This window comes from Lagenorhynchus albirostris, chromosome 1 (genome assembly GCF_949774975.1).
Source record: "Lagenorhynchus albirostris chromosome 1, mLagAlb1.1, whole genome shotgun sequence".
NCBI lineage: Eukaryota > Metazoa > Chordata > Mammalia > Artiodactyla > Delphinidae > Lagenorhynchus > Lagenorhynchus albirostris.
The window spans coordinates 142,652,698-142,679,649 of NC_083095.1; the positions used below are offsets into that span (position 1 = coordinate 142,652,698).

The following is a 26,952-nucleotide window of genomic DNA, read 5'->3' on the forward strand; positions in this document are numbered from 1 at the left end:
CAAAATAGGTATATATTTTAGGGAAAACTGTGCAAAGCCTCGTAAGCTGACTGGTATTGAAGGCTTTTTTCTTAGACTGTAAACATTTTAATTCTTAATGCTTAATGTGGAAGAAAAGTGAGAAGTACCTTAAACTAGTCAGACAAGCCAGTGTGAAAGGTTTTAGTGAGTGTTGGGTACGTTGACTAAAAGATGTTTAATGCAGACCTTGCTTTTCCAGAAAGGAGGGCCAGGTAACAAAGCAGTTCATCATTCTTTTCTATTAACCAAAATGTATCCTCCACTAGCCAGGACTCTTTTGTATTGATCCTTTTAGAAAATGTTAAAGTGTGCTCAAAATATATATTTTATTCATTGAAGATGCAACATTTCATTCATCTACACAATGTTATGTAATTGAAGATTTTGGTATGATAACAATTGGGCATTTTGAAGAACACTGATAGGGTAATTCACTTTAAATGGACCCCCCCCTTGTACTATATCATAAGAAGGCCTATGCCCAACAGGGTATCCTGTATTTTAAAATTTACCATTAACCACATATCAGATTACTGATGTAAACTTACCTGAACAGACTGTATTTTCCAAATAACTCACTTTTTTGGGCATTATTATAATTGCATGAATTATTTCTCTACCTAGTATAACCATTGCTCAAGAAAACATATATATAGTAACTTTAGAATTTTCTGCAAAGCTCTGGACACAATTAAATATTTAGACTGTAGGCAAATCTTCTCCAGTCTACAACACTTCTTTATAGTATCAAAATACATCAGTGAATCCAGTACAAAATTTTTATAATGAACAGCACCAAAGAAGCCATATTATAAGTTCCATTTCTCATCAATTAAGCTGGGTGCTGCATCAAGGATTAAGGCTGAGGCCACCCAAAGGTTGTCTGCCTAGCCCACTGCTGGTGTTCAACACACATTGCTTGTACAGAGGCTGTTTGGATGGTAAGTGTCTTTGTAAAATTTCAAACAAGTTAAAAGTATTACATATCCTTATCTCAACAGAATCCTGAATATCAGGTTAGCAAATTTCATAGTTCCATTTTAAGACATATGATTGTAGAGGGTAAAGTAGAAAGATGTTGAAACATATTACTGTCACTTAAATGATAGGTAGCAGCCACATAGGCCTGAACCACATTTGTGAAATTTCATGCCACATTTTTCACCTCCCAATTTATATACATGGAGGGGTTACACTAAAACTTCAATTATTCCGAAGGATGAAAGAAGTGTTACATTTTGATATAGATCTTCAGTTTCTATTATACCATAAGCCTTTGAAATATTAAGGCTGAAGAGGCCAAGTTATGAAAGGGACAAGAGGAAGTAAGAACAGTGGAAATACAGTTGATAATGTTCTGCCTTCACCATTCTATGTGGATAGTCTGTTTTCCAGGCAGCAGGTGGTGTGACTGTGAAAAGATCACACATTTGTCAGTAACTATGTAGGATTTTTAGCACTGTTAGAGCCTAGCATTACAGATTTAGGGCAGCTAATAAAATTCCATAAACCAAATTTTTGACAAGTCTGAAATTTTTTGAAAATAATTTTCCTACCAAGTAAAACTTCTTGGTTCCCTTTTAGTCCCGTCTCAGAGAAAACTATGTATAATTAAACTTTTTTAAAAAAGTAAAAAAAAGAATCACTTCACAGCTACCAGATGAACATCTGGCAGCAAAGCAATATTAAAATGCCATCCTTTCAAAGGAAGAGCAAGTATGTGAGTCCTCCATTAAGAGCATTATCTTATGTCAGAGCATAATCTCACACTTTCCATTTATGGCCTTTTTGCAAAAGTCCAAGGCTGAATTTGGACCTGCTTTTTCCTGTGTTTTCTCAATGTTATCTGGACAACAATGTGTCAAGTACATAAGAAACCTAAGGTCAAAATGAAGATGATCTAATGCACCAGGTATTTAAATAAATGTGCACAGGCTGTACTTAGAATCACCTTGCTAAAAACTAGTAGCAGAAGTAGCTGAAGCCTGTTTGTCATATGTAACAAAAATATTTCAAAGTCAATATAAATTTAACCATAACCCATCTAACAAAAAACACCAGAGATCATATATTAATGTGTTTTTTCTCTCCCTTTCTCAGTAGCCAGAAAATGTTTAAATCTAGAAAGAAAAGGATCAGATCTTTTAAAGCCTCATATGTCCCTCTTCTCATATAAAAAAATCTTATCAGGAAATTAAAAATTCGAAAATTATTTTTCTGTAGTTTTTCAAAATAAGTGTGTATTTCATTTATAATCTACAGTTTTATTTTTAAAACCCCCTCACAAAAGTCTCTTAATATGTTGCAAAACTTTATAAACAAGGTTGTAACTTTCCAGAGGGTATGTGCCAGGACCCTCATGAAGCCCCTACTGGAGCCTAACTTGGAAGCCAACTCAGGCACCCCCCCCCCCCACTGCTATTCAATACTATTGAGGTCACAGGGTTTACTGAAATTTGTTAAAAACACGGAGAATAACCTCTGGGGAATAATTCTCTGGGGAAAGAAAGAGAGATGAGAAGATTACAGATACCACTGAAAGTATGTGTGTTCAAAAGTTAATTTGGTTATATTATCAAATTACATTTCTTCAGGGAGCTTAAACTTGCTCTAAATTAGATTTGGGGAGGCACATCAAACTAAATAGTCTGCATAAGAGACTCGCTGACATAAAAGAAAAACACGGAAGACAAAGGGTTCTTAATTTGGGGAAGGATATATTCCAACTTGGGGGAAGGGTGAAGGCATTTCAGCTCTGAAGCTCGATCATGACATTTCCAGAGTCCTGCAGTCCCCAAGCGTGACAGGACAGATCGGAAGGGCCTGTTGGGCCTGGATGGACTCTCCTGTCCCTCTGTCACACTGTGCGATATGCAGGCAACTGCAGTGTCAAGCTGGCAACACTCCTGAGGCTCTTGAGTGTTTATCAACTCAGTAGGTCAAAAGTCTGCAGACACTGGGTGGAGCAGCAGTAAGCCACAAAACTCACAGTTGTCCTCCTGGAAGGGGAAAGAGGGGGAGAAGGACACTGTGAGTTCAAAAGGAAAGTCTCAGAATTCTTTCCATTAGAGACAGTCTTTTCCTTTGTTAAAATAAAGGATTAGGATGGTCAACAGAGTACACAACAGAAATATAAATTCCTTTTAAAACTGAGCACTGGAATCAGGTGAGGTATGTGTGTGCTTATTTTATTAGCAGTTTTCAGATGACGCAACATCCCTATGTTAGCAGCAAAGGAAAAGTAAGCTTTTTCCATGTTACAGTCTGAATTTGGCTTACTAGAACCAGTGCAATGACAGAATTTGAAATACGTTATAAAAGTCATGTAATAGAAAAAGTCACCAATTTAGCTAGAACACATATATATCGAAGAGCTTAAAAAACATAATTTTAAGGAATTTATCCTACAAATGTATGCCCACAGATTGCTTACAGAGGTAATTTCAGAATCTGAATCATGTAGTTTGAGGGTCTTCTCCCACACAACAGAGGAATCCCATCTCAGACTCCTGCTTGGCATCTTTCTGCAGCGAGTCATGAGCCCTCTGATCCCAATCTGGGCAGCTCCAGTTGTTGGATGCCTTGTTTTCCCACCAGAAGTGCTATCCTCTGGTGAGGAGAGATTAATCTACTGTTGTTTTCACAGGACCCCCTGTGCTGACTGTTTTCTCTTTTCTCCACCCCTCAACTCAGTCTTTGCCTTTCTCTGTAATCCAAAAAGGTGACCTCTACAGACCCAACCTCCAAGGCTGCCTGATAGCTGGTTTCAGGCTGAATTAGGACAAGGGAGGTATAGCAGGAGGGTAAAGGGCAGGAAGAGAGAAAAGTTGAATATTTTCTTTTTCTTCTTTTTTTATAAAAAGTCTAGTTAATAGAGGTATAGTTACATACAAACATACAATAAAATTCACCCATTTTAAGTGTACAGTTGAATGAGTTTTGAAATATATGCAATTATTTAACTAACACCACCATCAAGATATAAAATACTTCTCATATCCCCAAATGTTCCTTGTGTCCACTTGCAGCCAACCCCCATCCCCTAAACCCCCTGACAAGTCTCTGGCAACCACTGATAATTTTGTTTCTCCGTGGGCTTTATTTTTCCCTGGGCCACCATGATCCTCCAAAAAAGGCTTTGCCGTTATTTCATCTTGGATGATCAAAGATCTCAAGGCAAGAGCTAGACCTACTTCTATGGATTCTCTTGCCTTAGATTTTTGTACTAATCCAGGATTCCCTTACCAACTGGTTCCAGCTAGCTCCCCTGGATGGACCCTCCTGTATGGCTCTAGTTCTCACTAGGCTCCAGTCACACTCAACCAGGCAGTTGACAACTCTGCCTTAGCCTTCACTTCCTGCTTGCACAGAGTCTCACTTCTTGCAAGCAGAGGTGAGAGCTCAGGGCCTTCTTGGGTCTTTTCTGAGCATGCTCACATCCTTTTGCATGCACATGACCTTACATACTCCTAGGAATATGTTAGTGCTTTTCAAAGCCTCCGTGGAAACCTTAGTCTATTGTTTGCCCCAACAGCTACCCACTGCCTCAGGCATCTGTGAAGTTAAGCAATTGCCTATAATTGTTTTGACAATTTTTGACAAATACCCTCAGAGAAGAGGCTTTTTGCACTGGTGATCTCTGACTGAGGAAATAAAGACAGGCTTGCAAGTAGGGTTTTTCAGTGAAACACCCTTTGAAGATGCTCCAACTTCCTTCCACCCCTTTCCAATTGTTGCCCGGCTGCTGGTTTTAACTGTGATGGCAGATTCTTGGTTTTCAAGGTTAAGACTAGAAGTTGGGACTATAGGTTAAAATATCACAAAGGTCTCTGTTCTTTTTGAGATTCAGTCACTTTTCTTGAATAAATGCACTCTGGATTGCTGTAAGCCTTTTGTTAATTTCCAGAGTTCTGAAAAATTCAATTCTGATAAGTTTTGCCAGTTTTTTCATTGCTTTTATGGAAAGGTTGACTATTTCTATCCCACTCCATCTCTACATCTCTGACCAGAGCTTTTATTGGGCAGCCCCTCCTGTTGGTTCTAAGTCTCAACAGCCTCCAGATCTTCCTTTGTCCTTCATGCTAAAAGATTAAGAATGGTAAACCTTCCTACTGCTGTAAGTTCCCAGGTACTTTATCATCCTTGTGGGTGCTCTGAACCCTGCCTGAACTTCTGTAAATAGTCCTTCTCCATTAATTTCTCTTCAAAATCCCAGCTTCTGTGTGTTTTCCAGCCAGTACCCTGATTGATTTAGTAGGGAGTAGTCTAAGGAAACAGTCCATCAAAGTGGGATTCTGGGATTGGGTTGGTAAGTGCATGAATGACCTCATTACCAGGGAAAAATGGGACATCACTGATTACTCGAAGTTGTGGTATCACAATTACTCAAATTATCACTAAGACTGCCAGTGGAGGGTAAGGCACTGGGAGATCAAGTGCTGTGGCACTTGACTGCTGTGGCATCATGGTGAATTCAAAGATTGTGGAGGGAGATGGCTTCTTTTGACTGCTTTAAAAGAGTTCCCCAAATCCCAACCCCCTTCCAAAAAAAAAAAAAAAAAAAGATAAGCTTAGTGCCTTCTTGAACTCTCAACTCAAGGCATAGGTAGAGAATCAGAAAGTTTCTATGGTGGCTTTAAAGGAATTCTCATTTTATGAAGCTGTGGGAGGGACATGCCTGAGGCCTGAATGTACAGGCTGCAGAATCACATACCAGGTAAAAGTATACTTATGCTAAGTCTCTTACGCTAGGGTAAAGGTTCTTGTGGGAAGGGGTGAGGACTTAAGAATTGAGATGGAAACCTTTGTGTAGACACAAAGCTAAGGACCTTAAACCTCTAATATCTCTAAACATTTCTTCACATCAGAAACAGCCCTTCTTACTATCTAAGAAAACAAGCATTCACTTGAATAAAAAGATTTCACTGACTTCATCTGGTGTGGTTACCTAAAAAGGAAATTCCTATCTTCTTCAGGCAGGAACAATGCTCACTGCCTCTAGGGCCACGGAGAGAGCAAAATCCCAGCATGATTCAGAGAGTTAATTGCAAGGGCTGCTCCTGGGAGAGATTATGTACATGAAGGAGTTGTAGAATCTTGTCAAATTTTATTTGCAGAAATCTGGAGAGTAAGCATGGAAATGGAGTCTAAGTATAATACATTAGCCAGTGAGAATAAGTCTAAGGTTGGATCAGGCCAAGAAGGGTGTTTCACAAGGCCTCAGCATTTAATGTGTTAGTATGAGTACCTATAATGGTTAATAGAAGTCTTGCTTCAGTAGAGGCCTACAGTCAATGAGACAGAGATGCTAGAACTTCCACTGCAGTCTAGAGGAAGGAGATCAAAGGCTTAGAGAAATGGGAATGTTGAAGTGGATCCAATGTGGCCTAACCTGCTTAGCCACAACCTGGAAACCTCTGGGAGGGTCAGGAAGACAGTCCCTTCACTAAGACATTAATATATGTATTGGTGAGGGGAAATCAAACTGGAAGTAGCAAGCACACCTGATACTTAATATGACACATGCCTACTAGAGGTGAGAGAGAAAGCCTGCAAAAGCTCAGGTGTCTGCTACATTGGTAAAGTTTCAAACAGAAAAGAAGAGTTACATCCAGAACTGCCCACTTGAAGAAACAGATACACACTTGTGGGTCCCTTTGGATTTTGGAGGCAAAACACATTTTGGGAGCCCCAATCTTCCAAGGTTCTTTCTCTTACAACTAAAACACCCTGGTCATAATACAACAAACAAGCATTGGAAGACTCTGAAAGACGTAATGAAGATAGACAGACTATGACCCTGGGACTTGAGAAGCAACACAGCAATGGTAAACTCCCGAGGCTTCCTTATTGCCTCCCATATACTTCAGATAGGATGCTGTAGGAACTTCCAACCCAGAACCACCAACAGGCAGAGTCAAAAAACCAAAAGAAAAGAAAACAAAACACAACAAAAAAAACAACTCCCCCAAAAAACTCCAAGAAAAGCCTGTTATCACTATCCAAAGGATTAGGACAGAAAAATCCATCAATTTCTATAGAAAGTAAGTAACTAGTTGCTTAGGGCTAGGTGTGGGGAAAGAGAGAGTGATAGATAAAGGGTACAAGGTTTCTCTTAGGGTGAGAAAAACGTTCTAAAATTGTCTGTGGTATTAGTTGCATGTTATCTGTGACTACAGTACAAACTGCTGATTTGTATACTTTAAATGGGTGAATTGTATGATATGTAAATTGGCTCAATAAAGCTGTTAAAAAATAATAGCACTAAAAGGAGAAATAGATAAACTCACAATTAGAGTGGGAACTTCAACTTCTTTACTCTTAGCAACTGACAGAACTACCAGACAGAAAATCAGCACAGGTGTAGAAGAACTGAACAACTCAATGAACCAAAGAATCTAATTGACATATACAAAACACTCCACCCAAAGGCAACAAAGTACACTTTTTTTTTTTCTAAAAGCCCATGGAATATTCACCAGGACAGACTATATTCTGTGCCAAAGAACAAGCCTCACAAATTTGAAAGAATTGAAATTATATACAGAGAACACATCTGGTTTCATCTCTGACATAAAGAGCCTAGAAGTCCTCACTCCTGTTCTTACAACAAGAACAAGCTGAACAAATTGAAAATCAACAACTTTTCTCCACTCACCAGAGAACTGAGGTCATAGGGCAAACTGCAACTTCAAAATCTGGTGAGACAGGTACCTCCAGAGTCACAGCTGAGACTTGCTTACCTGGACAGAAGATGCTAGAATTGCTGGAGGCTGAGTGTGGACAAGCCTGAGAGTGAGATACTCCTGAGGCTGCAATGTTAGGGTGATACACACATTCTTAGGTTTTACCTACAGAAACCCTACAGGCTATCATGGTGAAAATCCGTAAAAGATCCCCTTGTTGCTCATTCAGGAAGAGAAAAAGAGTAGTCATTACGTAACATGTCCAGAGCATCCTCCATAACAAAGGACAGTTCTCCAGAGAAAGTTTACCAGAGCCTTATCCCAGGTGTGGAAGGGCATTCTTCCCACCCCAGCCCCCTTTAGCCTGCCCATCCCACCTAAGAGGGGAAAGCAAACTATGCAAGATGAGAAAAATTTGTGAAGGTCACAGCCTAGAAATACAGGCCCACTAAAATAATGATATAATCATAAAATTTAGAACATTTCCTTCCCTCATTTACCACCAGAGTAAATGGCCTCCAGAATAAGGACAGTGGATTACAGATAAAATTGATACACAGAAATCTCTTGCATTCCTATACACTAACAATGAAAGATCAGAAAGAGAAATTAAGGAAACAATCCCATTTACCACTGCATGAAAAAGAATGAAATACCTAGGAATAAACCTACCTAAGGAGGCAAAAGACCTATACTCTGAAAACTGTAAGACACTGATGAAAGAAACTGAAGCTGACACAAATAGATGGAAAGATATGCCATGTTCTTGGATTGGAAGAATCAATATTGTCAAAATGACAATTCTATCCAAGGCAGTTTACAGATTCAATGAAATCCCTATCAAATTACCAATGACATTTTTCACAGAACGAGAACAAAAAAATTTAAAATTTGTATAGAAACACAAAAGACCCCGAATAGCCAAAGGAATCCTGAGAAAGAAAAATGGAGCTCGAGGAATCAGGCTCCCTGACTTCAGATTATAATACAAAGCTATAGTCATCAAAACAGTATGGTACTGGCACAAAAACAGAAATATAGATCAACAGAATAGGACAGAAAACCCAGAAATAAACTCATGCACCTATAGTCAATTAATCTATGACAAAGGAGGCAAGAATATACAATGGAGAAAAGACAGTCTCTTCAATAAGTGGTGCTGGGAAAACTAAACAGCTACACGTAAAAAAAAAAAAAAAAAGAAAAGAAAGAAATTAGAATATTCTCTAACACCCTACACAAAACTAAACTCAAAATGGATTAAAGACCTAAATGTAAGGCCGGATACTATAAAACTCTTAGAAGAAAACATAGGCAGAACACTCTTTGACATAAATCGCATCAGGATTTTTTGCATCCACCTCCTAAGAGTAATGAAAATAAAAATAAACAAATGGGACCTAATTAAACTTAAAAGCTTTTGCACAGCAAAGGAAACCATAAACAAAATGAAAAGACTACCCATAGAATGGGAGAAAATATCTGCAAACAAAGCAACTGACAAGGGATTAATCTCCAAAATATACAAACAGCTCATGCAGCTCTATATCAAAAAACAAATAACCCAATCAAAAACAGGCAGAAGATCTAAATAAACATTTCTCCAAAGAAGACAAACAGATGGCCAAAAAGCACATGAAAAGATGCTCAACATCACTAATTATTGGAGAAATGAAAATCAAAACTACAATGAGGTACCACCTCACACCAGTCAGAAGAGCCATCATCAAAATGTCTACACACAATAAATGATGGAGAGGGTGTGGAGAAAATGGAACCTTCCTACACTGTTGGTGGGAATGTAAATTGGTGCAACCACTATGGAGAACAGCATGGAGGTTCCTTAAAAAACTAAAAATAGAACTACCATATGATCTAGCAATCCCACTCCTGGGCATATATCTGGAGAAAACCGTAGTTCAAAAAGATATATGGACCCCAGTGTTCATTGCAGCACTGTCTACAATAGCCAAGATATGGAAGCAACCTAAATGTCCATCAACAGAGGAATGGATAAAGAAGATGTACTATATATATACAATGGAATATTACTCAGCCATAAAAAAGAATGAAATAATGCCATTTGCAGCAATATGGATGGACTTAGAGGTTATCATACTAAGTGAAGTAAGTCAGACAGAGAAAGACAAATATCATATGACATCACTTATATGTGGAATCTAAAAGAAATGATACAAATGAACTTGTTTACAAAACAGACTCACAGACATTGAAAACAAACTTATGGTTACCAAAGGGGAAACGTGGTGGGGAGGGATAAATTAGGAATAACAAATACACACTGCTGTATATAAAATAGATAACAACAAGGATCTACTATATAGCACAAGAAACTACTCAATATTCTGTAATAACCTATATGGGAAAAGAATCTGAAAAAGAATGGAAATATGTATATGTATAAATGAATCACTCTGCTGTACACCTGAAATTAACACAACATTGTAAATCAACCATACTCTAAAATACAATTTTAAAATAAATAAATTAATAAAAATAAAAAAGCAAAATAAATAAAATCCCAGCACTGTTAAACCTTGGGTTCATCTTACTGGGCCCACCCAGGGGCCTGCAGGGGGTGCAGTGGGCAGTCCTGAGGGTGCTGGGGGAAGGGGGCTCACCATGCTCCTAAAGCTCATTTACCAACAGTGCAGCCTGGGCTTGACAGGATATTGAGGTGAGGATCTAGTTTTTAAACTATACAGGAGTACGGAAGAAAAGTCATGAGAAAATAGGAGAGAATGAAGAATGTTATGAGATAAATGCATTCCTATTAAAATTTTGCATTTAAAAACAAAAACAGCTGCAAGATGCAGGCTCTCTGAGGAGTATACAGGGAAGCCCAAAGTTAAGCAAGGAGAATCATAAAAGGACACTAAAGGAATCTGAATTTCAATCTGAAGCCTCTAGTACCTACTACAACAAACATAAAACAGAGCTCAGCTCCTAGCCAGATTAAAATAAAATCTCATACTAAATGCCTATTTAGCTCAGTTCTTATTACCCAATATGTCTGTCTTTCAACAAAAAATTACAAGAGATGCCAAAAGGCAAGAAAAAGCACATGCTGAAGAGACAAAGAAAACCTCAGAACCAGACTCAGATACGACAGAGATGTTAAAATTATCATAGGGAATTAAAAAAAAACAGAACAGAAAATCCACGATCTGTGGGACAATTTCTAATGGTGCAAGATATGCATAATTAGAATACTAGAAAGAAAAGGAGATAAAAGAGAAGAAGAGAAGAATTTGAAGTAATAATGGTTAAGGACTTTACAAAATTAATGACAGATCCAGAAACTTAACAACACTAAGCAGGATAAAAATCAAAAACAAAAACACTACACATAAGAAATATTATATTCTATCACTTATATGTGGAATCTAAAATATGACACAAATGAACATATCTATGAAACAGAACAGACTCACAGACATAGAGAACAGATATGTGGCTGCCAAAGGGGAAGAGAGTGGAAGAGGGATGGATTGGGAGTTTGGAGTTAGCAGATGCAAATTAGTAAATATAGAATGGACAAACAACAAGGTCCTACCGCATAGCACAGGGAACTATATTCATAATCCTGTGAAAACCATAATGGAAAAGAATATAGAAAAGAATATATATATATATATATATATATATATATACACACACACACACACATATATACATATATAAAACTGAAAATCACTTTCTGTATAACAACATTGTAAGTCACCTATACTTCAATGAAAAAAAAAAAAGAAATATCAAACTGGAGAAAACCAAAGAAAAAGGAAATCTTAGAAAAAAGCCAGAGGAGAAAAAAACGTTACCTATAGAGGAACAAGTATAAGACACAGTAGACTTCTTATTAGAACCATGCAAGCAAGAAGAGAGTGGAGTGAGATATTTAGTGTGCTCAAAGAAAAAAAAATTACTAACCTACAATTTTATATCCAGTGAAATTATCCTACAAAAGTAAAGGAGTATAAAGAATTTTTCAAACAAACTGAGAACTAAGGGAATTCATTGCCAGCGAACTTGTCCTGCAAGAAAGGTTGAAAGGAGTTCTTCAGGGAGAGGAAAAGGGTATAGGTAAAAAATTCAGATCTAGGGCTTCCCTGGTGGCGCAGTGGTTGAGAGTCTGCCTGCCAATGCAGGGGACATGGGTTCGTGCCCTGGTCCAGGAAGATCCCACATGCTGCGGAGCAGCTGGGCCCGTGAGCCATGGCCACTGAGCTTGCGCATCTGGAGCCTGTGCTCCGCAATGGGAGAGGTCACAACGGTGAGAGGCCTGCGTACCGCAAAAAAAAAAAAAAAAAAAAAAAAAAAAAAAATTCAGATCTAAATAAAACTAGGGATGACATGATACTATATATAGAAAATTCTAAAATCTCCACACACACACAAAATTAGAATAAATGAATTCAGTAAAGTTGCAGGATACAAGATGAATATACAGAAATATGTTGCTTATCGATACTAATAATGGATTATCAGAAAGAGAATTCAAGAAAACAATCTCTTCTACAATTGCATCAAAAAGAATAAAATGCCTAGAAATAAATTTAACCAAGAGGGTAAAAGACTTATACTCTACAAGACATTGATGAAGGAAACTGAAGATGATACATATAAAAGATACCCTCTTTTCATGGATTGGAAGAATTAATACTGTTAAAACGTCCATACTACCCAAGGCAATCTACAGATTTAATGTTATCCTTATCAAAATGCCCAGAACATTTTTCACAGAACTAGAACAAATAATTCTAAAATTTACTTTTTTAATCTATTTTTTTCATTTAATACTTTTCAACTTGAATTTTAGTTTGTCAATAATAATACTGCCATTCCCACCTTGTTTGTTTGTCTTGTTTTGGTGTAATTTAGCTTTTTGTCTTCAAAAGTTTAAGTAATTTTGTCTTAAGGTATTCTTTCCTCTCTTGCTTTCACCTTCTCTCTCTCTCCCTCTCTCCCTCCCTCTCTCTCTCTGCCTTAACACAACTTAAGACATAAGAATCTCTTTTGAGGAATTGAATCCATTCACATTTATACAGTAGGTCCTTACTAGTTATCTGTTTTATATATAGTAGGATATATATGTCAATTCCAATCTCCCAATTTATCCCTCCCCCCTTACCCCCTGGTAACCATAAGTTTGTTTTCTACATCTGTGACTCTACTTCTGTTTTGTAAATAAGTTCACTTGTGCCCTTTTTTTAGATTCCACATATAAGTGAAATATGATATTTGTCTTTCTCTGTCTGACTTACTTCACTCAGTATGACCACAGAAGACCCTGAACTGCCAAAATAATCTTGAGAAAAAAGAACAAAGCTGGATGCTTCCTGACTTCAAACTATACTACAAAACTACAGTCATCAAAACAGTATGGTACTGGCACGAAAACAGACACATAGATCAATGGAACAGAATAGAAAGCCCAGATATAAACCCATGCACTTATGGTCAATTAATCTATGACAAAGGAGGCAAGAGTATGCAATGGAGAAAAGACAGTCTCTTCAGTAAGTGGTGCTGGAAAAACTGACAGCTACATGTAAAGGAATGAGATTAGAACATTTCCTCACCCCATATACAGAAATAAACTCGAAATGGATTAAAGATCTAAATTTAAGACTGGAAACCATAAAACTCCTAGAAGAAAACATAGGCAGAACACTTTTGACATAAATTGTAGCAACATTTTTTTTGGATCTGTCTCTTAAGGCAAAGGAAACAAAAGCAAAAATAAACATATGGGACCTACTTAAACTTAAAAGCTTTTGCACAGCAAATGAAACTATCAACATAATGGAAAGACAACCTACTGAATTGGAGAAAATATTTGCTAATGATATGACCAATAAGGGGTTAATACCCAAAATATATAAACAGCTCACACAACTTAGTATCAAAAACAAACAAACAACAAAAACAAAAACCAAACAACCTGATTAAACAATGGGCAGAAGACACGAATGGGCAGTTTTCAAAAGAACATATACAGATGGTTAATAGGCACATGAAAAGATGTTCAACATTGCTAATCATCAGAGAAATGCAAATCAAAACCAAAATGAGATAGCACCTCACATCTGTCAGAACAGCTATCATCGAAACGTCTACAAATAACAAATGTTGGCAAGGATGTGGAGAAAAGGGAACCCTAGCACACTTCTGGTGGGAATGTAAATTGGTGCAGCCACTATGGAAAACAGTATGGAGGTTCCTCAAAAAACTAAAAATAGATCTACCATATGATCCAGCAATTCCACTCCTGGGTATACAACCAAAGAAAACAAGAAAAGATACATACACCCCAATGTTCATAGCAGCATTATTTATAATAGCTAAGATACAGAATGGAATATAATTCAGCCATAAAAAATAATGAAATTCTGCCATTTGCAGCAACATGGATGGACCTGGAGAATATTATGTTAAGTGAAATTAGTCAGACAGAGAAAGACAAATACTGCGTGTTATCGCATATATGTGGAATCTAAAGAATAAAACAAAGAATATATATAACAAAACAGAAACAGATTCATAAATATAGAGATCAAACTAGTTATTACCAGTGAGAGGGAAAGGGGAAGGGGTAAGATAGACATAGGGGATTAAGAGGCATAAACTACTATGTATAAAATAAATAAGCTATAAGGATATATTGTACACTACAGGGAATATAGCCAGTATTTATAATAACTTTAAATGGAGTATAATCTATAAAAAATTGAATCACTGTGTTGTACACCTGGAATTAATGTAGTATTGTAAATCAACTATACGTCAATAAAAATTTTAAAAATAAAAACATTCTTCCGAACAAAATGAATAAATAAATAAATAGGAAGGTTGTTGGAGAAGGAATAAAGTTAAGTAAAATCTTTTATTTTTATAATTTTCAATTGATCTAAAAATTAACTTGTTTCACGTAATAAGGGTAACAATGTAGCATGATTACAACAGATGAATAGTGAAATGAATGACAGCAAAGGTATAAAAGGAGTATAGGTATAAAAGGTATCAAAGGTATAAAAACTTCAACAATGAAAATAAAAATACAACATATCAAAAATTTTGAGACACAGTAAAGCAGTGCTGACAGAGAAATTAATAGCTTTAAATGCTAAGTTAGAAAATAGCAAAGGTCTTAAATCAATACTCTAAGTTTCTACCCTAACCTCCCCCTCCAAAAAAAAAAAAAAAAAAAGAGCAAAATAAATCCAAAGCTAGTAGGAGGAAGTAAAGAAGAGAAACCAATGAAATTAAAACCTTCACTAGGATTAACAAGATCAATAAAATTGATAAATCTCTAGCAAGACTGACAAAGATTAAAAAAAGGAAAACACAAATTAATATAAGAAATGAAACACGTGATATTAATACATATTCTGCAGTCATTAAAAAGATATAAGGGAATACCTTAAACAACTTCACACTAATAAATTTGCCAACTGAGAACAGATGAATCCCTTGAAAACCACAAACCACCAAAACTCAACCAAGATAAAATAGCCCACCTGAATAGTCCTATAACTATTAAAGAAATTGAGTCTGTAATTAAAAATGAGAAATTTCCAGGTCCACCCAGATTGTTTCACTGGATAATTCTATCAAACACTTAAAGAAGTACTAAGAGGAATTTTTACACTGTCTCTTTCAAAAAAATAGGAGAGGAGGAACACTTCCCACCTCATATATGTGGCCAGTATTACTCTGACTCTAAAACCAGACAAAGAGTACAAAACCAGAAAACTACAGACCAATATCTCTCATGAACAGAGATATAAAAATCCTCAAAAAAGTATTAATAAATTAAATACAGAAATGTATTATAAAAAGAACTATACACCCCAATCAAGTGGGAGTTATTCTGGGTATGTAAAGCTGGTTCAATATTTGAAAATCAATGTCATCCAATACATCAACAGGTTAACAAAAAAAAATTAGTATGATATCAATGAACTCAAAAAGTATTTAACCAAAGACAACATCCATTCATGATTAAAAAAAAAAAACTCTCAGCAAACCAGGAATAAAGGGGATCTTTCTCAATTTGATAAATATTTGATAAAACCTACTGCTTACATCATACAAAATGTCCACACAAAATGGACAGTGATGTCCATTTTCACCACCTTAGTCAATAAAGCAAGAAAAAGAAATAAAAGGCATACAGACTGGAAAGGAAGAAATAAAAACTATTCCTACTTTCAGATGACATATCTACATGGAAAATGCCAAGGAATCTATAAAAAATACTCCTAGACTCTTAAGCAAATTCAGCAAGGTTGCAAGCACATCAGATCAAAATATAAAAATTAATCATATTTCCGTATACTAACAATAAACACATGGAAATTGAATTTTTAAAATATAATATCATTTATAATCACACAAAGAAAGTGACATACTTGGGTATAAACTTAAAACATTTAAGGATGCTTAAAATTATTAAATGCTGATGAAAGAAATAAAAGAATACCTAAATAAATGGAGAGACATACTGTGTTCATGCACTGGAAGACTCAGAAATAGTAAAGATGTCAATTCTCTCCAAACTAATCTATAGATTAAATGCAATTCTTATCAAAATCCAGCACAAAATCCAGCTTATCTTTGTTCTTTGGAAACAAAGATAAGCTTATTCTAAAACTTCTACAGAAAAGCAAAGACCTTAGAATAGTTAAGACAATCTTGAAAGAGAAGATTAAAGTGAAAGTATCACTTCACCTGCTATTAAGGCCTACTATATTAACTACAGTAATCAAGACAGTTTGGTACTGACTGAGAGAAAGACACAGATCAATGAAATTGAAGAGAATGTAAGAGAATATCTTCATGACCTTGGCAGTAGGTAAAGATTTCTTAGGACACAAAAAGCACTAGCTATAAAATTAAAATGGATAAACTTGATCAAAATTAAAACTTTCTACTTTGCAAATTATACTCGTAAGAAAATGAAAAGGCAGGCATCAATTTTGAGATTTTCTTAATTCAGGAAGTTATGTGAATTTTAAGTTATTAGATACTTTGTATTACTTTAAAAAAAAAAAACTAAAGTTGGTTAGAACCCTAGTTCAGATAATTTGCTACACCAGAATATATATGGTTGTATAAATAACAACTGAAATGAAACTCAGGCACAAAATGATCTTAAAAGGCAAGTGCAATTTTGAGGATCAGCTACCTAAACTTATTTCTTCGTGTTTTTTTAAAAGATAATTATGTTAACTAAAAAATCATTCATAGAAGTGATGCACTTCATACCACAATCATTTAATTAAAAATTAAGGTTCTAAGCAAAAAAATCCAATTCCATAAAGATATGGGATTGTTATTCACTGATGCATACTGCTCACTGGATCATCATTAACTCCTTATGATGCTCAAGGGGGTAGGGTGGTTAACATGGAGGTGTCATATTTGTGCTACAAAGAAATCCCAAGCCTGTGTATTTATTTATTTAAAAAAACTTTTTATTTTATATTGGAGTATAGTTGATTAACAATGTTGTGTTACTTTCAGGTGTACAGCAGTGATTCAGTTATACATATACGTGTATCTATTCTTTCTCAAATTCCTTCCTGTATCTATTCTTTTTCAAATTCTTTTCCCATTTAGGTTGTTACATAATGTTGAGCAGAGTTCCCTGTGCTTTACAATAGGTCCCTGTTGGTTATCCATTTTAAATATAGCAGTGTGTACATGTCAATCCCAAACTCCCTAACTATCCCCTCCCCGGTGGTAACCATAAGTTCCTTCTCTAAGTCTGTTTGTGTTTTGTATATAAGTTCATTTGTATCATTTCTTTTCAGATTCTACACATAAGCGATATAATACAATATTTCTCTTTCTCTGTCTGACTTACTTCACTCAGTATGACAATCTCTAGGTCCAGCCCTGTTGCTGCAAATGGCATTATTTCATTCTTTTCAATGGCTGAGTAATATGTGTACTTATTTACTTTTGGGAAACTCATCTAAGAGCATACTGTATCTGCTTGCTTCATTAATGATCTAAGTTGTTACAAGTACGTCAACAAGTCTACTGCCTTAACAATACATTTGTGTTGGTTAGGTCCTTTAAAAAAATTACAGAACTGTGGAACCAGAGACATGATAGTTTCAGGGGAGAAACTTTTAGCTAAGCAATAAACTCTAGAATTAGGAAAAAGATGCTGATAAATTCTACAAAGAACATCAGACATGACATTTGTTGCTTTAGAATCTCTGAGCATACTTATAGGCAAGGCAGAAGAAACAGCATTTCAGCTTAGTTTTAAAATAAATACCATTATTTTTAAGAAAAAAATCACAATGTTTTTGCATATATTGGAGCCCACAAAAATCATAAGAAATGTGGTGTTTTCTTTATAAACCTATTTTCTGATTAGAAACAAAAAGCATATCCTTGACTCATACAGAAATTCAAGCCAGAAGAAAAATAATATTAGAAAGAATCGATCAGATGAAATCCCAAGCCTGTGAACATATTACCATGTAAGAGAATTATGTGAGAATCATCTAATAACATACGGTATTTCTTGTTACATTTATGGTTAATGACTGTCTCTCATGGGAAGATTCTGTGTGCAGAACCAAAGACTTAAATATACACATGCTTCTCTACTAGATCTGCCCATGCCCTAGAACTTTATGGGTGAGATATGTATGGGAAAAGAAGTATGAGGTGGTTTGGTCATAACTGAACCCCTAATACCTAGTAAAGAGTTTGGCACCCAGCAGATGGTCAGTACATGATTGTTTAGTGATACAATGAGAAAGAAAAAGTTAAGAACAATTTACTTAAATTTGTTGAAGAATATTTTACCCATGCAAAATTGCATAAGTTACCTTAAGTTGGTGCCAACAAATAGGCTTCTGCTGAAAGAAAAAAAAACAAACCCAAACATAAGTAAGCAATTAATGTCAGTATTACTGATGTCAACTGGTTTCACAGAAGAAAGTAATACTGACACAACTAGGGCACCTACCAGGCACCGGTGGGGGACCATGGACACCTAAGGGGACAGGAGGGACCCTCAGTGACTGGCTTGCGGGATCTTGATTCCCAAGCTGGAGGTCAGGCCTGAGCTCCTGTGGTGAGAGCTCCGAGTCCAAACTTCTGGACTAACAGAGAACCTTAGATCCCAGGGAATATCAATCAGAGTGAGGCCTCCCAGAGATCCTCATCTCAGCACCAAGACCTAGCTCTATCCAACTGCCTGCAAATGCCAGTGCTGGAGGTATCAGGCCAAACAACAAGTAAGACAGGAATACAGCACCACCCATCCAAAAAAAAAAAAAAAAAAAAGAAATGACAAAAAAATTTGTTACAGACGAAGGAGCAAGGTAAAAACCTACAAGACCAATTAAATGAAGACGAAATACACAACCTACCTGAAAAAGAATTCAGAGTAATGATAGTAAAGATGATCCAAAATCTTCGAAACAGAATGGAGAAAATACAAGAAACATTTAATGAGGATCTAGAAGAACTAAAAAGCAAACAAATAGTGATGAACAACACAATCACTGAAATTAAAAATACTCTAGAAGGAATCAATAACAGAATAACTGAGACACAACAACGGATAAGTGAGCTGGAATATAAAATGGTGGAAATAACTGCCAGGGAGAAGAAAAAAGAATGAAAAGAATTGAGGACAGTCTCAGAGACCTCTGGGAGAATGTTAAACACATCAACATTCTAATGATAGGGGTCCCAGAAAAAGAAGAGAAAAAGAAAGGGCCTGAGAAAATATTTGAAGAGATTATGTTCAAAAGCTTGCCTAATATGGGAAAGGAAAGAGTCAATCAAGTCCAGGAAGTACAGAGAGTATCATACAGGATAAACCCAAAGAGAAACATGCTGAGACACATATTAATCAACCTATCAAAAATTACATACAAAGAAAAAATATTGAAAGCAGCAAGGGAAAAGCAACAAATAACATACAAGAGAATCTCCATAAGGTTAACATCATATTTTTCAGCAGAAACTCTGCAAGCCAGAAGGGAGTGGCAGAACATATTTAAAGTGATGAAAGGGAAAAACCTACAACCAAGATTACTCTGCCCAGCAAGGATCTCATTCAGATTCAATGGAGAAATTAAAACCTTTACAGACAAGCAAAAGCTAAGAGAATTCAGCACCACCAAACCAGCTTTACAACAAATGCTAAAGGAACTTCTCTAGGCAGGAAACACAAGAAAAGGAAAAGACCTACAATAACAAACCCAAAACAATTAAGAAAATGGTAATAGGAACATACATATCAATAATTATCTTAAATGTAAATGTATTAAATGCTCCAACCAAAAGACAAAGACTGGCTGAATGGATACAAAAACAAGACCCATACATATGCTATGTACAAGAGACCCACTTCAGACCTAGGGGCACATACAGACTGAAAGTGAGGGGAAAAAGATATTCCATGCAAATGGAAATCAAAAGAAAGCTGGAGTAGCAATTCTCATATTAGACAAAATAGAGTTTAAAATAAAGAATATTACTAGAGACAAAGAAGGACACTACATAATGATCAAGGGATCAATCCAAGAAGAAGATATAACAACTGTAAATATTTATGAACCTGACATAGGAGCACCTCAATACAAATGCTAACAGCCATAAAAGGGGAAATTGACACTAACACAATAATGGTGGTAGGGGACTTTAACACCCCACTTTCACCAATGGACAGATCATCAAAAATGAAAATAAATAAGGAAACACAGCTTTAAATGACACATTAAACAAGATGGACTGAATTGATAATTATAAGGCATTCCATCCAAAACCAAAAGAATACACTTTTTTCTCAAGTGCTCATGGAACATTCTCCAGGATAGACCATATATTGAGTCACAAATCAAGCCTTGGTAAATTTAAGAATATTGAAATCATATCAACTATCTTTTTGACCACAATGCTATGAGACTAGATATCAAGTACAGGAAAAGAAAAACTAAAAAATACAAACATGTGGAGGTTAAACAATACACTACTAAATAACCAAGAGATCACTGAAGAAATCAAAGAGAAAATCAAAAAATACCTAGAAACAAATGACAATGAAACCACGATGACTGAAAACCTATGGGATGCAGCAAAAGCAGTTCCAAGAGGGACGTTTATAGCAATGCAATCCTACCTCAAGAAACAAGAAAAATCTCAAATAACCTAACCTTACAGTTAGTGAAAGAAGAACAAAAAAAAAAACGGAAAGCTAGCAGAAGAAAAGAAATCATAAAGATCAGATGAGAAATAACTGAAAAATAATGAAAGAAACAATAGCAAAGATCAATAAAACTAAAAGCTGGTTCTTTGAGAAGATAAATAAAACTGATAAACCATTAGCCAGACTCATCAAGGAAAAAAAGGGAGAAGACTCAAATCAATAGAATTAAAAATGAGGAGGGAGAAGTGACACTGCAGAAATACAAAGGATCATGAGAGATTACTACAAGCAACTATGCCAATAAAAGGAACAACCTGGAAGAAATGGACAAATTCTTAGAAAAGCACAATCTGCCGAGACTGACCCAGGAGGAAATAGGAAATATAAACAGACCAATCCAAGCATTGAAATTGAAACTGTGATTAAAAATCTTGCAACAAACAAAAGCCCAGGACCAGATGGCTTCACAGGTGAATTCTATCAAACATTTAGAGAAGAGCTAACACTATCCTTCTCAAACTCTTCCAAAATATAGCAGAGGGAGGAACACACCCAAACTCATTCTACGAGGCCACAATCACCCTGATCCCAAAACCAGACAAAGATGTCACAAACAAAGAAAACTACAGGCCAATATCTCTGATAAACATAGATGCAAAAATCCTCAAGAAAATACTAGCAAACAGAATCCAACAGCACATTAAAAGGATTATACACCATGATCAAATGGGGTTTATACCAGGAATGCAAGGGTTCTTCAATATATGCAAATCAATAAATGTGATACACCATATCAACAAACTGAAGGATAAAAACCATATGATAATCTCAATAGATGCAGAAAAAGCTTTTGACAAAATTCAACATCCATTTATGATAAAAACTCTCCAGAAAGTAGGCATAGAGGGAACCTACCTCAACATAAGAAAGGCCATATATGACAAATCCACAGCCAACATCGTTCTCAATGGTGAAAAACTGAAAGCATTTCCACTAAGATCAGGAACAAGAGAAGGTTGCCCACTTACAAGTTTTGGAAGTTTCAGCCACAGCAATCAAAGAAGAAAAAGAAATAAAAGGAATCCAAGTCGGAAAAGAAGAAATAAAACTGTCAATTTGCAGATGACATGATACTATACATAGAGAATCCTAAAGATGTTACCAGAAAACTACTAGAGCTAATCGGTGAATTTGGTAGAGTAGCAGGATACAAAATTAATGAACAGAAATCTATTGCATTCCTATACACTAATGATGAAAAATCTGAATGAGACATTAAGGAAACACTCCCATTTACCATTGCAACAAAAAGAATAAAATACCTAGGAATAAACCTACCTAAGGAGCCAAAAAACTGTATGCAGAAAACTATAAGACACTGATGAAAGAAATTAAAGATGATACAAACAGATGGAGAGATATACTATGTTCTTGGATTGGAAGAATCAACATTGTGAAAATGACTATACTACCCAAAGCAATCTACAGATTCAATGCAATCCTGTCAAACTACCAATGGTATTTTTCACAGAACTAGAACAAAAAATTTCACAATTTGTATGGAAACACAAAAGACCCCAAATAGGCAAAACAATCTTGAGAAAGAAAAACGGAGCTGGAGGAATCAGGTTCCCAGACTTCAGACTATACTACAAAGCTACAGTAATCAAGACAGTATGGTACTGGCACAAAAACGGAAATATAGATGAATGGAACAGGATAGAAAGCCCAGAGGTAAACCCACGCACATATGGTCACCTTATCTTTGATAAAGGAGGCAAGAGTGTACAATGGAGAAAAGACAGTCTCTTCAATAAGTGGTGCTGGGAAAACTGGACAGCTACATGTAAAAGAATGAAATTAGAACACTTCCTAACACCATACACAAAAACAAACTCAAAATGGATTGAAGACCTAAATTAAGACCAAACAGTATAAAACTCTTAGAGGAAAACATAGGCAGAACACTCTATGACATAAATCACAGCAAGCTCCTTTTTGACCCACCTCCTAGAGAAATGGAAATAAGAAAAAATAAACAAATAGGACCTAACGAAACTTAAAAGCTTTTTCACAGCAAAGGAAACCATAAACAAGATGAAAAGACAACCCTCAGAATGCGAGAAAATATTTGCAAATGAATCAACCGACAAAGGATTAATCTCAAAAATATACAAGTAGCTCATGTAGCTCAATATCAAGAAAACAAACAACCTAATCCAAAAATGGGCAGAAGACCTAAGTAGACATTTCTCCAAAGAAGATATACAGATTGCTAAGAAACACATGAAAAGATGCTCAACATCACTAATTATGAGAGAAATGCAAATCAAAACTACAATGAGGTATCACCTCATACAGGTCAGAATGGCCATCATCAAAAAATTTACAAACAATAAAAGCTGGAGAGGGTGTGGAGAAAAGGGAACCCTCTTGCACTGTTGGTAGGATTGTAAATTGGTACAGCCACTATGGAGAACAGTATGGAGGTTCCTTAAAGAACTAAAAATAGAACTACCATATGACCCAACAATCCCACTACTGGGCATATACCCTGAGAAAACCATAATTCAAAAAGAGTCATGTACCACAATATTCACTGCAGCACTATTTACAATAGCCAGGACATGGAAGCAATCTAAGTGTCTATGGACAGATGAATGGATAAAGAAGATGTGGCACATATATACAATGGAATATTACTCAGCCATAAAAAGAAACAAAACTGAGTTATTTGTAGTGAGGTGATGAACCTAGAGACTGTCATACATAGTGAAGTAAGTCAGAAAGAGAAAAACAAATACCGTATGCTAACACATATATATGGAATCTAAAAAAAACCTGAATGGTTCTAATGAACCTAGGGGCAAGACAGGAATAAAGACACAGACATAAAGAATGGACTTGGGCTTCCCTGGTGGTGCAGTGGTTGAGAGTCCGCCTGCCGATGCAGGGGACACGGGTTCGTGCCCTGGTCTGGGAGGATCCCACATGCCGTGGAGCGGCTGGGCCCGTGAGCCATGGCCGCTAAGCCTGCGCGTCCGGAGCCTGTGCTTCGCAATGGGAGAGGCCACAACAGTGAGAGGCCCGCATACCGTAAAAAAAAAAAAAAGAATGGACTTGAGGACACAGGGAGGGGGAAGGGTAAGCTGGGACGAAGTAAGAGAGTCGCATTGACATATATACACTACCAAATGTAAAACAGCTAGTGGGAAGCAGCTGCATGCACAAGAAGATCAGCTCAGTGCTTTGCGACCACCTAGTGGGGTGGGAAAAGGAGGGTGGGAGGGAGACACAAGAGGGAGGAGATATGGGGATATACGTATGCATATAGATGATTCACTTTGTTATACAGCAGAAACTAACACAACACTGTAAAGCAATTATACTCCAATAAAGATGTTAAAAAAAAAAGTAAATGAAAGTAATACCCAGAAAAAGCAAGGGTAAGGAAATGTGAAACATATCATAAGTGATAAGTGATTTAACCATATAAGTATTAGATAGAAGATATTATTTTAAAATAAACTACTAGTGAGTGGGAGGAAGGAATATTAAGCTGTTGTAACAGACAAAGGGAAGTAATAAGACAGAGACAGTTCTGCACTCCCTGTAACAAATAGGTCTCTATTGCAAGGCACAACAGTTACCCAGACATCTGGTCCTCTCATGTAATTACTCTGGCTTAAAACACCACGGAGAATTCCTGAAAGAACCAAGCTCTGTAAATCTGAGCTTCAAAGCAGCCGACTGAAGCCATGCTGTCATCACTACCACAGTGCCCTGCTCACAGTAGATGCTCAATGCATGTCTGCTAACTGAGTGGATAAATCAGTAAATGAGTGGATGCATTATTCTGAGCTATTTGGAAATAACTCCAATGGCTTTTTAAAAATGGAAATAGAAAAAAAAAATCCTAAAATTCATATGGTCCCACAAAAGATCCTGAATAGTCCAACAAATCTTGAGAAAAAAGAACAAAGCTGAAGGCATCATGTTTCCTGATTTCAAAATATACCACAAACCTACAGTAATCAAAACAGTATGGTACTGGCATAAAGACAGATACATAGACCACTGGAACAGAATAGACAGGCTAGAAATAAACCCACACATATGCAGCTAACTGATCTTCCACAAGGAAGCCAAGCATATACAGTGGGAAAAGGACAATCTCTTCAACAAATAGTGTGGGAAAACTGGATATCCATATGCAAAAGAATGAAAGTGAACCCTTATCCTACACCATACACAAAAAAATCAACTCTAAATGAATTAAAAACGTAAACAGAAGACCTGAAACTTTAAAACCCCTAGAAGAAAACATAGTGCACAAGCTACTTGACATTAGTCTTGGCAATGATTTCTTGGCTATGGCACCAAAACCACAAGCCACAAAACAAAAATAGGCATGTGGGACTACATCAAACTAAGCTTCTAAGCAGCAAAGTAAACCATCAACAAAAGCAAAACATAACTAACAGAATGGAAGACAATATTTGCAAACCCTGTATTTGATCATGGGTTAATACCTAAAATATATAAGAAACTCCTATCATTCAGTAGCAAAAAAAAAAAATCTGATTTAAAACTGGGTAAAGGATTTAAGTAGACATTTCTCCAAAGAAGACATACAGATGGCCAACAGGTATATGAAAAGGTTCTCAACGTCACTAATCATCAGGGAAATGCAAATCAAAACCACAATGAGATATCACCTCACACCTGTTAGGATGCTCTAAAAAAACAAACAAAAAAATAAGTGTTGGCAAGGGTGTAGAGAAATTGGAATCCTCACATATGTTGGTGGGAACGTAAAATGGTGCAGCCACTATGCAAAATAATTCCTCAAAAAATTAAAACTAGAATGATCATATCCAGCAATCCCAGTTCTGAGTATATATCCAAAAGAATTGAAATCAGGGTCCCAAAGAAATATCTGCACTCCCATGTTCACTGCACCATTATTCACAATATCCAAAATATGGCAACAAGCTAAATGTTTATTGACTGATGAATAGATTAAAAAAATGTGGTATGCACATACAATGGAATATTATTCAGCCTTAAAAATGGGATGGGGGCTTCCCTGGTGGCACAGTGGTTGAGAGTCCGCCTGCCGATGCAGGGGACATGGGTTCGTGCCTGTCTGGGAAGATCCCACATGCCACAGAGCGGCTAGGCCCGTGAGCCATGGCCGCTGAGCCTGTGCGTCCGGAGCCTGTGCTCTGCAATGGGAGAGGTCACAACAGTGAGAGGCCTGCGTACCACAAAAAACAAAACAAAACAAAACAAAAAAACGGGATGAACCTGGAAGACATTATGGTAGGGGAAATAAGACAGTCACAGGACAAATACTACATGATTACACTTACATGAGATATCTAAAATAGTCAAACTCAGAAGCAGAGAGTAGAATGGTGAGTTACCAGAGACTGCAGGGAGGGAGAAATGGGAGTTGTGTTCAATGGGTATAGTTTCAGTTATGCAAAATGAGTAAGTTCTAGAGAGCTGCTGTACAATATAGTGCCTACAGTTAATACTATACTGTGCACTTAAAAATTTGTTAAGAAGGTAGATCTCAAGTTAAATGTTCTTACCCCAATTAAAAAAAAAAAAGGAATAGGAAGCATGAAGAATCTGGATCCTCAGTTAGGAAGTCAACTAAGAGATATTCTACTTTAAGCTAAAATATTAACAGTTGTCATTTCCAGTGGCAGTACTTCCATTTGATACAATTTCCTTTTGCAGAATTCTATTTCCTAATTTTGCTTTGATGATAACATATGACTTGAACAGATTTATTTTGTCTCCCCCCAAATAAATAAGTAGAAAAGAAACCACTGGTCTACTAATGTTTTAATAATTAAACATTATTTTTAATTTTTAAAGTGACACCAGTTTGCTGTAAAAATTCAACACTACTCAACGAAAACCACTGTTCCTTCAGTGAGTCTTCAAGACGTTTTCTACGTATTTAACAATTTAAACTTTTGGGTTGGCCAAAAAGTTTGCTCAGGTTTTTTCCGTAAGATG

General features: G+C 36.3%; 1 protein-coding gene across 3 annotated transcripts in view; it reads right to left on the minus strand.

Annotated features, from left to right (window-relative positions):
- Window positions 1-322: 322 nt before the first annotated feature.
- LRRC28 (leucine rich repeat containing 28) overlaps window positions 323-26,952 on the minus strand; it is a 185,631-nt gene continuing 159,001 nt past the window's right edge. For 2 of the 3 annotated variants that reach the window (XM_060155757.1, XM_060155738.1), the window contains one exon: window positions 323-3,020. In XM_060155757.1, the coding sequence (XP_060011740.1) occupies window positions 2,948-3,020 (73 nt within the window). In that variant the 3' untranslated portion in view covers window positions 323-2,947. Of the gene's footprint in view, window positions 3,021-21,831; window positions 21,910-26,952 lie in introns of all 3 variants that reach the window. The other variant, XM_060155748.1, reaches the window with a different exon arrangement.